At 37.2% G+C, this 17,072-nt stretch overlaps 1 protein-coding gene across 1 annotated transcript in view; it reads right to left on the bottom strand.

Annotated features, from left to right (window-relative positions):
* Positions 1-340: 340 nt before the first annotated feature.
* Positions 341-17,072, bottom strand: part of LOC122817098 (interleukin-17F-like) — a 110,236-nt gene continuing 93,504 nt past the window's right edge. Inside the window, exon 3 of the mRNA XM_044090270.1 lies at positions 341-993. Within this exon, the coding sequence (XP_043946205.1) occupies positions 771-993 (223 nt within the window). The 3' untranslated portion in view covers positions 341-770. The remainder of the gene's footprint in view (positions 994-17,072) is intronic.

The raw sequence follows: 17,072 nt of genomic DNA on the forward strand, positions 1-17,072 counted from the left end.
TCTGACTTTTGGACAGTAGTCTCAGGTAAATCATTTGAGGTAATCCAACTTCTTGCCATATTAGCACATTGGCGAATCAGCTCATTGAACCTGTACATGTTGTCACTTTCCTAAAAGAATGCTCAGTTTATTTTATGCTGCCATTTTTTAAGCTGTGTCATGCTGGTGACTCAAGGGATATTTATTTTTTATTGAAATTCTCCCTTCATTGGGCTAGATTATAAAATGAGAGAATGGCTTGACGAGTGTGAAAAATGTAAGTTGAGATAAATTTCCAGAAAAGCTTTATCAGTCATGATTAGGAATGACAGCAACTGTTATTTGTTCACAATCCAGAAAATGAGACGAGAAAAATGACTTTTAATTACAAATGCTATATAGGCTGAGCTTATACAAAGTCAGATTTGAAAAACAGGAAACAAAACACTGCATTAACACAAAGAAAGTATGGTGACCATTACTTAATCTAATACCTTCTTAACAGGTATCTTCTTCCACTATACGGGCTTGATTGGATGAAACTGGACACAGTCATTTTTCCTGCCTAAGCAGTGTTTGAAAATAATGAACATAAATGGCACTAAGAAATATAAATATGCTGTATGTTCATCCAGTGCTTTATTGCAACTGCCAGCTCTCAGTCAGGTTTTCTTTCAGGCATAGAGTGAAAGCTTGTAATGAAATGATAATGGGCCCCATTCTTGAAAATAGACTTATCATTTCTAAAACACTCATCTTCTTTTTTTAACTGTTTATTTTCCTGCTTTGACTTAGCGCCTAGTGCAGACACAGAACTTTGGAACTTTGATTGTGTCAAGTTTATAGATGAAATGCCCGTTCCTGCACTTCCGTGTCCTGCGTAGTACTGGGATTGGGTCTTCAAATTTTTCACTTATGAGCAGTTGGTCAGATCCCTCACTGATAAGGCAATTCTTGCATAAACAGTATGCTTCTGTTATCTCTGCTGGAAATCGAGATGAATCTTTATTCACTCTGCAAATAAGCATATAAAGAAAACTTAGATGTTAGTATGACAGAACACTTTGATACCAAGATTTAATTGTTATGCATACATTATTGATACTATGATAAATAATGATAATACATCAATAAACTAGGAGATGTTTTATCCACCAGGCTACAGGCTAACACATCATGGTCAAAGAAAATAAGAAAGAAAAAAATAGGACCTCATATGCATACTTCAGAATATAAAAGTCTGCAGTGTATTTTGACCTTTTTCGGGTAATTTAAAGGGAAAATTTTACTTACCTCAAAAATTAGTCTACAAATTTCACATAATTTAATTATTTTAATGCAGCAGTACTTAAGTTCAGCAGTGTGAGAAGATAAAAAGCATTATAGACTTTGTTATTCTGGTTTATATTTATAAATTTTGAAGATGATGTAAAATTGCAGTATTTAAACAGGAATTATAACCATTTAGATTTAAGCAACAGTAGATGAAACCTTGCTCTGCTTCCTGCCTTACTTATGTTTTTTCAAGTTTCTTTGAAGTCATTGACACCAATTTAAGCTACCTTTACCCATGATAAAAATGACATCTTGGACCTTGAGACCTTGTGGGCATGTATAATAAAGTGAGTTACAGAAGTAAGATTGTATTCAAGGCAGCTGTAAGGGGGATCTCAGCTAAGGAAAGGTAAAGTACACATGTGTACACTTATAATAAATGAAGATGTTCGAGTGTATTCACTGTTGCAGTCATTACATTTGGGTAATCTGCTGGCAGGTTGCCCTCAGTTGGCCTGAATTCCAAAGTCTTGGGTCCTGTGTCAGTTGCTGTCTCCTCTTCCATGTGACGTCAGGTCGTCAGAGGTATAAAACATGCAGCCGACGCCATTTTCTTTAGTTTTTCTTGCCCCAGATGTCAGGTGCCCCCAAAAAGGTAGCAAAAAAAAAATATATATATATATATATATATATATATATATATATATGTACATGCATCAATATAAACTTTACCTTTATCTACAAGCAAATACACCACATAGGTTGTAGAAGATAGAGAAGGAAAGATAAACTCCAGAATGACTGGGGGATGGCGGGCGGGTAACCTGGACTGCAACACTGAATACACTCGAACATCTACATTTATGGTAAGTGTACACAACTGTACTATGTTCTTCGTGTTTCACTGTTGCAGTTATTACATTTGGGTAGAATCCCAAAGCTATGGTTGGGAGGCTGGAGCTAAACAGCATTAGGTGCGGCTATAAGGCCCTGCAGAACTGCAGTGGCAAAGCCTGCCCTGGACTTAGAGTATAGAGGAAAATGATAATGCTTTGTAAAGGTGTGAACAGAACTCCAAGTAGCAGCCTCTAGAATGTCTTTGGTTGGTACTCCTCTGAGAAAGGCTGCTGATGTAGCTGCAGCTCTGGTGGAATGAGACCTAATGCCCTTGGGCACAGGTTTACCATGGTGTAAGTAGCAGAAATGGATGCAGTGGCTTATCCACTTTGAAATTGTCTGCTTTGAAATAGTCTTTCCTTCTGATCCTGCAGCATATGTCACTAGTAATTGCTCAGTTTTTCTTAGAGCTTTAGTCCTGCTCAAGTAGAATCTAAGCTGTCTGTGTACGTCCAAGGAATGCAGACTTCTCTCCCCCTTGTTCTGCGGATTTGGATAAAAGGTTGGCAGATGAATTGTTTGGTTAAGAGCCACACTGGAAACCACCTTAGACATAAATGTAGGATTTGTTCTCAGAGACACCCTGTCTGGGTAAAATATGATAAAAGGCTCTGCAGCCATGAGGGCCTGTAGCTCTGAAACTCTTCTTGCTGAAGTAATTGCTAGTAGCAGAGCTGTTTTCCATGATAAGAACTTTATATCAGTGGTGGCAGCTGGTTCAAATGGAGGCAGGGTGAGCTTTTCCAAAACATAATTGAGGTCCCATGCAGGTAATGGTGCTCTTCTAGGAGGCCTTAAATTTTTGGCTCCTCTAAGATACTGCTTTAGTAAAGGATGAGAAAAGATTGGTAGCTCTGTATTGTAATGAGCCGAAATGGCAGAGGCATGGATTTTAATTGAAGAGAAAGATAGGCCTTTGTCAAGCATCTCAGTTAAGTATTGTAATATCTGAGGAATATTTGGTTCTGCTGTATCAGTTCATTGTGCTTGATTCCAAGCACAGAATCTCTTCCATTTATCAGCATACAATTTTCTAGTACTAGGCCTTCCAGATTCCAAAATGACATCCATCACAGCTTTACTGAGAGGAGTTTTTTGTATAACTACATGATCAGCCATGCTGCCAGGTTCAGTGTCTGGTGTTGGTTATGCAGGATCTGATTGTTTTGCTGGGCCAGTAGTTGAGGTCTTTGAGGTAAGGTCCAAGCTGGATATTGAGACAAGTTCCTTAGGACTGGGTACCAGTATTGGTGGGGCCAGTCCAGGACAATTAGTATCATCCTGGGTTTCTCTTGTCTGACTTTTAGGAGGACCTTGGGAAGAAGAGGCAGAGGGGGAAAGGTGTAAACTGATAGGTTTTTCCAACTGAAGGATAGGGTGTCCACTTTCCATGCTTGTCTGTGATAAGTCCTTGTGCAGAATCTTTTCAATTGATAATTTTGAGGAGAGGCAAATAGATCTGTGTCTGGGCTCCCCCATTTTGTTATCATGCTGAAGACTTGTGGATTTAGTTTCCACTCGTGAGGGTCCATAATGTTCCTGCTTAAATCGTCTGCCAGAATATTTTGCTTTCCTGGCATGAATTGAGCTTGGAGATGTATTTTGTAGGTCAAAGCTGTGTCCCACAGTACCATGGCTAATCTGCAAAGGGGGTAAGAGTGTGTGCCCCCTTGCTTGTTTATATACCACATGACTGTGGTGTTGTCCGTCTTTATCAGTAGTTGTCCTGGATGAAGTATGTCCTTGAAGGCTCTTAGGGCATTTTGAACAGCTAGCATCTCTTTCTGGTTGATATGTAGATATATTTGTTTTGGGGTCCATATGCCCTGAATGCATCTTCCTGCCATGTGGGCCCCCCAGGCATAATCTGATGCATCTGTTGTTAAGGTTTGGCTGGCAGGAGGTAGAGTGAAGGCCTGTCCCATGTTTTGGTGACATGCCTTTGCCCACCATAGAAACTCCTGTTGTAGGCAAGGTATGAGAGGAATCATTGTTTCCAGATTCTGAGAATGTTGACGCCATAAACTTTTTAGGTACCATTGAAGTTTCCTCATATGCAGTCCCGCATATGGAATCAGTAGGATGCAGATGCCATGAAGCCCAAAGCCTGCAGAATTTGTCTTGCACAGAACTGGGTTTTTGTCGCCATCAGTTTGAAGTAAGTAGTCAGTTGCCTTTGCTTGTCTGGCATGAAGTAAGCCATCTGGACAGTTGTATTCAAGCTTGCACCCAGGAATGTTATCTTTTGAGAGGGTACCAGTTGTGATTTCTTTTCATTTATTGTGCACCCTAGGCATGTTAGAAGCCTTTTCACAAACACCAGGTGTTGAAGAAGAATGTCCTTTCTCTCTGCTTGAATGAGATCGTCGTCCAAGTACGGGTATATTTGTATACTTTTTTGTCTGCAAAATGCAATTACTGGTGCCAGGCACTTTGTAAAGACCCTGGGCACAGTAGATAAGCCAAAGGGCAGTGGTGAGAATTGGTAATGCATTAAGCCAGCCTTGAATCTGAGGTATCCTCTGCACGATTGTCTTATTGGGACATGCAGGTATGCCTCTTTTAGGTCTAATATCACCAGCCAAGCATTGTTGCCCAGCATGGGCAGAAGCTGCTGTAAAATCAGCATTCTGAATTTTGGAATGTCCAGATATATGTTCGAAATTGATAAATCCAGTATTGGCCGCCAGACCTTGTCCTTTCTGGGTACCAAGAACAGTCTTGAGTAAAAACCTTGTCCTTTTTCCTGTTCTGGTACTGGCTGAATGGTCCCCATATCTACGAGGGACGTAACCTGTTTCTGTGCCTCTGCCCATTGATTTTTGGGCAGATCTGGCCAACCGTTTGCCATTGGCAGAGTGTGGAAATGGAATCTGTATCCCTGTGATACTATGTTTAGTACCCACTTGTCCTGGGTTATTAACTGCCAGTTTTGAGCAAAAAGTGCTAACTTTCCCCCTAAGGTTGCTGCCAAAAGATAAGTGCTTGGTGTAGGCAGAGGGAAGTCATTGGGACTGTTTTCTGTAGGTTTGCGCTTTGTCTCCTCCAGATTTGGAGGTAGAATTGCTCCATTGCTTTGACCTGTATGAATCTTGCGCCTGTTATCTGGAACCCTTAGGGCATCTGGATTTGCCCCTTTGAGCTCCGTCTGCCACAGGAAAGGACCAATTCTTTGTAGGCCAGTGTCTACTGAATCTTGGTGGCTGCACTTGTAAGAAGTCTTTAACAGTTTACATAGACTTAGCTTTGTCTTCCATTTTCTTTAAAACCTCTTCTGCCTCAATACCAAACAAAGTGCCATGCTGTAAAGGTGCATCTAGCAATTTAGCTTTAACATGATCAGGCAAATTTTGTTCCTTTAGCCAGGCATGCCTCCTAAACACAGATCCAGTAACTGCTGCCCTGCAGGAGGCCTCTAAGGAGTCAAAACCACATTGCAAAGTAGTTTTCCAACCTGTTCAGCTGCATGCAATAATTCCTGCAATTCTTTATTTTCTGCACACTCAGAAATCAACATAATTTTCTGTTTCAGCAATCCCATAACATGTTGTTGATACTTAAGCATATGAAATTGACAGTTTAAGGCTCTGATTGCCAAGGTTGCAGATGTATAAACCTTTTTCCCCATCTGTCCAGTGCCCTTGAATCTCTGTCAGAGAGAGTAGGATTTTTTGCTGTTGAGGCCTTAACTCCCTTTGTACCCTGTGAAATAGTTTCAGAATCAGCAGCAGGGTTTCTAAATAGAAATTTATGTGAGTCAGGGACCCTGTAATATATGTCAGACTTACTGGGAGCTGGAGGTAAGGAGTCAGGGGACAAGCTTGACTCTGAAAACGCATCATCGACAATGTCTAAAACAGGGGGGATGGCTAAAGGCCTGTACTGATGGAGAAGAAGGAAATCCCTGAGCCCCTTTTTTTATTCTGAGAAATCTTGACTCTCCCAGTGAAAATGCTCCCTCAAAGTATGCAAGGTTTCCCCAAATGAATAATCCTCAGGAGGAGAAGCAGATGGTATAGACTCCTCTGCATCAGAATCCTCATAGGGAGGTATAGAAAATTCCTGATCAGAAGAGGAATCAGAAGAAATAGAAACCTGATCTGAAGATTCATAATCAGTGTCTTGCCTAGGCCTCTTATCTGGAGGGGGATGGGTACCCCTGATCACGGTAATAAGGTATTCAGCTATTTTGATCATCTGTTTTTTAGGCATAGAGGACTGTGCACATGGTTCATGCATCGTTTTTTTAGTTTTAGAAGTCGCTTTTGTCTTTGGTTTTGCAGCTGTCGTCGGTTTGCTATACAAATGTTGAGTTCTAAATACACCCTCAGAAGCCGGTGCCTGCTCACTGGCTCCAGACACATCTGACGGAGATACATCCGTCGGTCCAATACCTTGAGTATTTTGTGGCATGCCGAACTCCACATGGATGTCGGTAGAGGCCTGTGACTCGAAGGTAGCGGGTATCAGGGGCTGCGAAAGCGCCTCATTGAGTACCAGCGACTGGCTTAGGAGAAGCTTCGTCGTTGGTTTTGGATCTCGACTGCCTTTCTCTGTCCTTTTCTTTGTGTTTTTTATGTACTCCAGTAATCGGATTGCTATCTGACGACATTTCTGGGTAGTTAAATCTGTTTCCAAAATAATTTGAGACGAAAATATACCGACGCTTAATAGTGCGTTGGTTAAATCTAGCACAAAACCGACAGCCAGGCACATTGTGATCAGGGCCTAGGCATGGAATACAGTATAAATGGAAATTCTTATGAGATATTTGCTTCCCACAAGTAATACAATTATTAACTTTTTCTGACATCGGTATGGAGCAAGAAAAAAGTTTCCCCAATGTGGTTCTTAGCTTTAGTGAAGACTTCGGTTCTGAAACTCAAACTCAAATATTTCAGTAGTCGGCCGACCGGCACTTGCGAAATTCTTCTGCTTCGGGCACCACGCAGCAAGAAAGACTAAAGAAAATGGCGTCAGCTGCATGTTTTATACCCCTGACGACCTGACGTCATGGAAGAGGAGACAGAAACTGACGTAGGACCCAAGACTTAGGAATTCAGGCCAACTGAGGTCAACCTGCCAGCAGATTACCCAAATGTAATGACTGCAACAGTGAAACATGAAGAACATCTACTCATGTCAAAATTTCAGTCCCTCTACCCAGCTTTTGATTTGTGAAATTAAGGAATCAAGAGTATAGAGGGCACTGGTAGATGAGACACTGACCAACAAAAGGAACAACAACAACAACAAAAAGAATGAATATAATTGTCTAAACAAAGTAAATGGATGAGCCCAAAAATCAAGAAATCAGCTGAAGAAATTAAGCTGAAAGAACAACAAAGGAAGGAATAAAACTGAGCAAATAACACTGCAGCAGAGATGACTCCAAACAAAGGTATATTACGTTGACAACTGTCTGACAAAAACAGTGAAACGTGTGAAAATATGAGGAAATGACTAGTAGTGTGACATCAGGAATTGTGAGTGTTAAATTTTAGAGCTCACAAATGTTAATGCATAATAATACAAGGCAGTCATTAATGAATGGATTTGTGATGGGGTATATGTTTAAGTGACTTATGGTGTAACATTGTTTTTTTTGGACTATGGATGTGCTAGGAAGGTAAAGCTGAGAGACATGCTGCCCTTTCATCAGTGAACATGGAAATCTCTGTGAGCATAATTAGCGACAGGGTTTGGGACATGCATAAATAGTTCATGCATGAACTGGAGTTTGGGTTTGTGTGCATGTCTCTGTGTGAGTACCTGTGTACACATGCGCACACAAGTGTGTGTGCGTGTGTGTGTGTGTGTGTGTGTGTGTGTGTGTGTGTGTGTGTGTGTGTGTGTGTGTGTGTGTGTGTGCAATGTGTATCTGTGCATGTGCATCTATCTGCATGTGTGTCTGTGTGCGTGTATGTATGTTTTGTTATAATGTGGTATCAGAAGTCCTAGGAATTGCAGCATTGCATGCAGGAGTGATGGACTCCCCAAATTATTTTTCTCCCTTTTCAATATGAATTCAGTTACTCTTCTACACATTTATGTTTCTTCTATACCTTCTTCCAAACATTCATTGAGCACTTCCAAAAATATTTCTTCCGTAGTGTTTTCATATTTATCCTAAAAATATAATCAAGTTTGTCCTATGCTGGTACAGAACTTTTATTAATTAATCCTGGTACATTCCTGAGTTCTTAAATTGAACATTTTTCTCCTGTGATTCTTTTTCTGGCTCCTTTTTAACTCCTTTTTAACTTTATATTCCTTTCTTCACAAATTTTACTAACAGATTTCTCCACAACAATCAAAACTCTCTCAGTTTCTCTTAATCTTTCCCTTTATTATAATTTGTTTAAGTGTATTTTCAGTCTTTAAAACATATTTTGCCATAATGGTTTATAGTTTTCTTTTACTTTTCAGAAAAAAAGTATTTTCTGTTATTTTTAAATATTCTTTTTGTATATCTCTCTTGCCTTCTTTAATCAGTTAACACCACTATTCTCCATCAGCTCATTATGGTTTTGTACTGTTTCTCCATATTATTTCTTTCCTTTTATTTATCCATACTTTTTTGTACTGGTACAGCCCTGCTGCAATATCCATACCATTTATTTGTGTCACCTCAATGTCTCAGGGTAAATGTCAATCTATTGTATCAATACAGGAAATTGCTGCATTATTTAAAAGTCCATTTTCATTCTTTGTCTGGATCAGCATATTGCCTTGTAAAGTACCAGTTTATAGGGACACTGTTTGAACTTCTCTATTAATTTCTGTAGCTTTTGCAGTGCTATCATATACTCACTCTAGTCACTTCTCTGAGTAAAGTTCCTTCTCCATTTTTTAGAGTATGGGAGCTGGACCTATAACTGTGAAGCAGTCACTAGTGGGCAGGGTACAGAAGGTTGTGATGAAGGAATAAATGGAGATCGAAGGGGATAGGTGTGTACTCTGTGGATGGCAGATATGAGATATGACATGCACCTACCATATAGTATGATGGTTATTTAGAGATATTGAATTTATGAGGAAGGATAAGCAAGTGAAGTGGGTGCCCTTAAGGACAGACATGGGTAAAGTACTTCTTTAGAAAGCATAGTAAGGCACAAAAATCCCAACTATAGTAACTGGTGTCAAATACAAAACCAGAGCACTCAAGACAGAATGAACTAGCTGTCACAGAGCAAGGAAATACTGTACGTATACCTATCAGAGTACTGAAGATAGAATGAAACAGTTTTTGTAAGGCACAGAAATACCCTAATACACAAACTGGTGTCAAAAACAAAATACGAGACCTCATGAAAAAATGAAGCAGCTGACTGAATGTTATAAGCAAAGCAGGGTAAGTAGACAGGAATCAACATTAAAGGCATACGGTAACACTCCTAACAAACTCAGTAAGTAAAAGGATTTACTTTCACTGCACTCCCATATGACTGACTGAAACTTAAGGATTTTTTGTAACCTAGGTTACAAACTGGGTTCAGATACACTCACTCACTCACTCACTCACTCACTCACTCACTCACTCACTCACTCACTCACTCACTCACTCCTATGAAAGTTCACATCTGACTATGAAATGTAATATATTTAAGACTTTAATAGTTATCACACATCATGACTCTAGAATAAAAATCCAAAATGAATCTCATTGGCAAATTTTCAAATAAAATGTATAGCTAACAGTTTTAATAATACTTTTCTGTTCTATAGATGATATGTCTGCAAATCCCCCACCAAGCCACACAAACAGGAATTCAGCCACTGAAATCCTTTCTAAAAATAATTCCTTTAAGCCACACAGATATTAGCAAAGGTACAACATTTATGCAAAATAGCCACCTGCTAGTCTACCAAAATGAACTGGTCAGTGCAAAGCTTGCATATTACTTTTACGCCAGTATGAAGAAATAATAGACGCAAGCAATAAACTTTCACATGCAAGGTAGTTGCTTGACCTTTTATTCAGTTTGAAAATGGTTTACTCATGTTTATGGGAGGCTGTCACAATGCTGAATGTTAGTATACAATCAACTTCTATCTACTATAAAAATATGCCTCTGGGGTTCAGTTTATGTCTCTGGCATTAACTGAAAAAAATAATCAGTATCCTGTAATCTAATTCAAACCAGGGAATGGAGGGGAATGATCATTCAACTGCAAACTTATCTCATTTTCATAAGCAGACAGATCCCAGCTTTTACGTAACAATCTTTTGGTTTGTCTCCCAAAATAAGACCATGTCCAAAATTCTTGGAAACATGTTCAGCATTAACATATAAATCTTTTACCATAACCTTCTCAAAGGCAGCCACCTAAGCATAAGCCTGTGCTTTATTTCTTACTACCATTTGATGGAGTAATCAAGTTGTGATTATTGTACGCCTGGCTAGGGAATTAATAGTTTTATGCTCTCATCCACAAATTTTTATAGTCTACCTAAATATTAATAAGAGCTTGTGCAATCCTCACAGTCACCAGATAGCTTTGTGTAGTGGTTCTTTGACAAAGCCCTCTATCACATTTTCCGGAAGTTTGTTTCACTTATTTTCTGTCTCCTTATGAATTCCCTTGTTGAAACATTTAATTGCAATAAAAATTTGGACTTTTCTGAGTGCTGGACTTTTTCATAGGGTTCTGTTATGTATCATACTTAGAGTGAGGTTAAGTGTGTCAGAAATTTTATTTGATTTATTTTAGGCTTTGTTGACCAGGTTAGTCCCACTAGGATAGTAGCCTCTTTTTAACGGAGATGCAAGGTGGTATTTATATTACTAGGGGAAATATGACAAGGGCATCTGAGAGCTTCCTCTACTCTTGGTAGTCGGGGAAGTCTTTGTGTGTTACACATCCTGAATTCCAGTTTCCTGTCCAAGTGTGGAGGCAGCCAGGTGGAACAGGGAGAAAACATGATTGATTCAACTTTTGGTGAAAATGGAGTGAAAGTTGCTGAAAATGTAGTTGAAATTGTAGAATCACTACCAGAATTTTTTTTCTGATGATGTGGGTGCAGAAAAAACAGTGGCATTGGAGGAAAAGGAGATTGTTGCTGTAACTGAGATGGATTCAGAGGAAAACTTTTGAAGATATTGTTTGAATGAGAGACAATTACCTCTGAAAAATGCATAATTACAATCCTCCAATCGGGGGGGGGGGGTTGTGGGATGATTATTTGGAAGAAATTGTAGACCAAAGTGAGCCAGAAAGTGGAGCAGCAATTTCATGGAGTGACATCATAGAAAAAAAATAGAACAAGAAAACGGAGAAAAAGTTACAGAGACAAAAACTTTTGCACGAACTGTGGGAGAAGGAGCAGAGAAGAAAGGAGAAATAAAAGAAAAAAAAGAAGTACACAGTATGTGTGAGCAGTAAAAAAGAAGAAAGCTTAGACAGGTGTGAGATTTGGGACTCTGTCATATCACCTCTGGATGTCAAAGTAAAAGAGGTAAGAACATTTATTTTAATTACTAAAATACTTTTTGTGACTTGATATTTGAGACTGGGCAGGCCATGGAAATATTTGGGGGTGCATATGAACAAAAGAAAAATATATTTCCATGGTCAGAATATGTGGTGCAAGCTTTTTACAGACAAAAAAAAAAGAAAAAAAAAGAACTGAAGTTGAAGCAAAAGAACTGAACGAACATTTGTTAACTATATGTAAAGAAGTAATGGACACAACAAAAATATATGATGAAAGAGGACTATAAACTGGGGGATGGGAATGTGGAGTAATACTGAAAATGGAAAATGATAATGTTATGCATGTACCTAGTATTATTAATGTTCATGGTAATAGGGGTTTTGTGAAATACAGGAGTCAACCAAAGACTTGTTATTTTTGTGGAAAAAATGATCATTTTATGAATGAATGTGATAAAAGGATGTTATTGATGTGGTAAAATGGGGCATAATGCAAAAAAAAAAATGTGATTTAAAATGGAAAAAATGTGGCAATACTGGTCATCATGGCTAGAATGTGAAATGAATGTGCAAGAAAATGAAAATGAAGTGATACAGGAGAAAGAGATAAAAAAATGTTTTATACAAGAAAATGTACAACAAGATGTGGCTGATAAAGAGCTTATACATGCAGTTAAAGAATGTAATGAGGAAAAAGAAACAGAAGAGACAAGTGAGGAAGAAGCTGATTGGTGCACAATTAAAAATAAAAAGAATTTGGTAGGAAAACGAGTTAAAGAAAGGAAAAGAAAATTCAAAAATATAATGCTTAATGAAATAAGAAAGGAAATGTGTAAACATTTTATTATACTAGCTGTTCTTAGAAGCTGAAAATAGCATTACATGAGAACAGTATGAAAAATCTTAAGAGGAGAATAGGTATAGTATAATGGTGTGCTGCAGTAGATGCACAAAATTATTGTTTTAGAAGATATCAGATTATTAACAGAGGAAGAAAGAGCACAAACTGAAAAACATTGGAATGGTGCAGTAGCTTTGAACATGGGGAAAGAAACATGCTCGGGCATATGTATATTATGTCAAGAAAGCATTAAAATATTAGATGTAACCATAGTGGAACTAGGACCAATTACGGTAATAGACTTAAGATGGAAATAATATATGTATAGACTTATAGCTTTATAGGCATATGTAACAAAAAAGAGAAAGAAAGAATGTTTAAAAATATTCTTCAATATGTTTGTGTAAATATGGACATTATGGTGGTGGGTGATTTTAATTGTAATTTAAGAAAAAAATAACAGCAATTGTGATGTTAAAATAATTAAAGAAATTGTGAGAAGTGGCAAGTTAAGAGTATGGAAGAATAACCACTGGACCTACAAAAAGAATGAAATTAGGACAGAAATTGATTATTTTTTTTTATATCTGATAGTTTAAAAGTTATAAAAAAGGAATTAAGTATTTTGGATTTTCAGATCATGTAGCTATATAGGTTAAAGTACAGGAGAATGAAGAATATATAAGAACAGGAAAAGGAATAAAGAGAATTTGTGCAATGAATTAAATTTAGAGGAGAAAAAATAACTTATGGAAGTATGGAAAAATCATATGAATATGAGAAAGTTTATGAGAATTGGACTCTTTGGTGGCTTAATTTTAAAGAGAAATATAAAAAAAGTGTTTTAGAATGTATAATTAAGAAAAGAAGAAAAGAAAAAACAGAGATATACGATATTAAGTCAAGAAACATTTACAGACTTGGTAGAGAAGAAAAATTCCTTTTATGAAAAAGAAAGAGAAATATATAAAATGAATCAAATTAAAATTAATAACTTGTTATATAAACAAATATATTTTTTATAAGGAAAGAAAGAGGAAGTGGCACCATAGTTGAGTAAAATGATAAAAAATAAGGAAAAATAGTAAGAAAATTAAAAAATAAGGAAGGCAAGCAAATAAGACAGCAAGAAGTAATGTACGAAACAATTAAAGGATATGTATTGGAGTATTTGTTAAAAGAGAAGAAAACAGAATAATTTAATAAAGGTGAAAAATTAACTAAGGAAAACAATGAGTATTTGGAACAAATAACTATTTATGAACTGAATGAAATTCTAAAAGATATTAACATGAATTCTGCAACAGGATTGGATGGCATTGAATATGGTATGTATAAAGGAATGAAAGAGTGGCAAAAATAATTTTTATAGAAGTGATGAATTGATGGTTAAAAAATGGAATTAAAGAGAAAGAGATATGTACAGGAGTTGTAAAATTTATATTTAAAAAATAAATAAATAGGAGATAAAAACCTGGACACGTATAAAATTGAATAACACAGTTTATCATTTTTTTATGAGAATAAAAACAAAAATGTTACAAAAAATGGATAGAATATATGACCAAAATGTATTCAGAAGAAAAGGAAAAGGAAGTCAAAACTTATTATGGATAATAAGAGAAATAGTTGATGATATCATAAATAAAATGTAGAAGCGAAGGTTATGATAGGGTATATAAGTAAAACCTATAATAATATTCAGTATAAATCATTATGGGGAATTTTGCAGCCATATAATGTAAGCAAAAATATTACAAATAATAAAATCTGTTTATAAAAAGAATTATGTGAAACTAATATAAATGGCTAGATTGAGGAAGAAATAAAAATCGAATGTGGAATAAAGCAAGGCTGCCCAGCTAGTAGTGTAATTTTCTCATTAGTTATGAATGTAATAGTGAAGGAAATTAATAACGTCAAATACTGGTGGATACAAAATGATGAAGGAAGTACAATTGCCAATAATGTGTAATTATGCAGATGGTATTGTATTAATTGTTAAAAATAAAGTATGGATGGAAAAAGTAAATGAAAATTTAATTATAAATTAAAAAAAAATAAGTATAAATAAAAAGAAAAGCAAAGGATTTGGTTTTGAAGGTATGATAGGAGGTATTGAGTTAAATTAAAAATATATAGATATATTGGGAATAACATTTGGAAGGAATGAATACAGACACCAACAATGGAATAATGTACTCAAAGAAGTAAAGGATATGACTATTTTTTGGAAATTATATAGAATTTCATAGAGAAAAAAGCAAACTTGTTGAACATCGTGGTAATATGAAAAATTGCTTATGTTGCTAACATCTATATGATTCCTATTAAGTATGAAAAGGAACTAATGACGATTAAATGTTCTTTTACATGAGTCTCCAGTCAAGAGAGGGATTCTATATATAAATGAAGAGCAAGGAGGCTTGGGTTTAATAAACCCAATCGTGCATGCAGCATCTTTAATTTTGTATAAGGTATTAAAAGGAATTATGAAGGAAAATAAAAACTTGAAAGAAATGATACTATATTATAAATATAAAGAACTGTGGGAAGGAATGGAAGTTACAAAAAGAAGTAAAAGTATTGTGAATGAAGAAATGAAAGAGTATCAAAACAAAATTGTGTTATGGAAAATGAAAAAAAGAATATATGTGATTAAAATAGAAAGGAATGCTACTTAAGTATTATGAAAGCATTTTATTGCACTGACCCATGGAAAAATTTGAAATAGATAAAAACCCACAACAGTGAGATATAATAACTGTAAAAAGATTAAAGAATGTAATAAAAAAAGCAACAAAGAATATTTAATGAATGTGGAGATTTTGAGACTACTGAGCATGTGTTTTTGAAATGACAAAGAGTTAATAATTTGTGGAAAAAAGTATGTACACCTAATAGGGTGAAAAGTTAGGTAAAATGTGGGAAAATAAATATGGACATAATAGAATTTGATTATTATGGTGCATGAAAACAGGAAGAAGTGAAGAAAATGGACAGAATAATATTTTGTGTCTCATGGATTATATAGAATGAGAAAAGTACAGCTGTGTACACTTACCATAAATGTAGATGTTCGAGTTTATTTACTGTTGCAGTCATCACACTTGGGTTATCTGCCTGCAGATAGCCTCAGTCAGCCTGAATATCAGAGACTTAGTATTTCTGCATTGGTTGCTGTCACTCCAGGACTGATGTCAGGTCATCAGGGGGTATAAAAACAGGCAGCCGACACCATTACATCAGTTTTTCTTGCCCCAAATGTTAGGAGCCCCACAAATAGAGAGCTATGTTATGGTGGGGAAAACACCACCAGTAATAAAAAGTAAATACCAATACCAATACCAATACCCCAGAAGGGGTTAGTAATAGCCATATATAGGAGAGAGAGAGAGAGAGAGAGAGAGAGAGAAAACCATAGGGCTGGAAAGAGGGAAACCAGGACTGCAACAGTTAATACACTCGAACATCTACATTTATGGTAAGTGTACACAACTGTACTATGTTCTTTGTGTTTCACTGTTGCAGTCATCACACTTGCATGGATTCCCAAAGCTGAAGAAGGGTGGTGGCAGTCAAGAAGAGTTAGGGTGGCTAGTATGCCTTGCAGGATTGCTGTAACAAATCCTGCCCTGGATTTGGAAAAGATAGACAGGTGGTAATGCTTGGTGAAGGTGTGTACAGAACTCCAGGTAGCAGCCTCCAGGATATCCCTGGTAAGGACGCCCTTGAGAAATGCCCTAGTGAAATGTGTTGTGATGTACTGAGGGGTTGGTTTCTCATGGTACTTGTAGCAGAAATGGAAACAGTGTGCTATCCATTTTGAAATGGTTTGTTTTGAAATGGCCTTGCCCTCTGCCCCTGTTGCAAAGATGACTAGTAACTAGTCTGATTTTCTGAAGGGCTTAGTCCTATCAAGGTAGAATCTGAGCTGTCTGTGCACATCCAATGAGTGAAGGATCCTTTCCCCTTTAATTTGAGGATTAGGGAAGAAGGTTGGCAAATGGATGGATTGATTGAGAGCCACACTGAACACCACTTTGGGCATAAAGGAAGGGTTAGTCCTGAGGGAAACCCTGTCAGCATGGAAAATAATGAAGGGTTCCACAGCCATGAGTGCTTGTAGCTCAGACACTTTTCTAGCTGAAGTGATGGCTAGAAGCAAAGCTGTTTTCCAAGAGAGGAATTTTAACTCTCCTTGGTGGCCTTAAGTTGTTTGCCCCTCTCAGGAACTGTTTGGTAAGAGGGTGTGAGAAGAGAGGTGGCTCAGTGTTGTAATGAGCAGAAATGGCTGAGGCATGTATCTTAATGAAGGAGAAGGACATGCCTCTGTGGGGTAGATGTGCTAGGTAATCCAGGATAAGAGGCAGAGAAGGCAGTTTTGTGTCCTGTCCCTTAGAGTGAATCCATGAGCAGAACCTTTTTCACTTATCAGCATAGGATTTTCTTGTACTGGGTCTTCTGGCTTCAAGAATGATGTCCAGCACCTGTTTGCTTAAGGTTGCTGGGGGAGAATTCAAGGAATAAGCCAGGCTGCAAAATTTAGGGTTTGCAGTTGTGGATGCAGAATCTGTCCCTCCTGCTGAGAGAGGAGGGTTGGATTCTGGTGTAGGTGCCAGGGTGGCACCGATGTTGGGCG

This window comes from Protopterus annectens, chromosome 12.part0, assembly GCF_019279795.1.
Source record: "Protopterus annectens isolate FY-2018-M chromosome 12.part0, PAN1.0, whole genome shotgun sequence".
Lineage (NCBI taxonomy): Eukaryota > Metazoa > Chordata > Ceratodontiformes > Protopteridae > Protopterus > Protopterus annectens.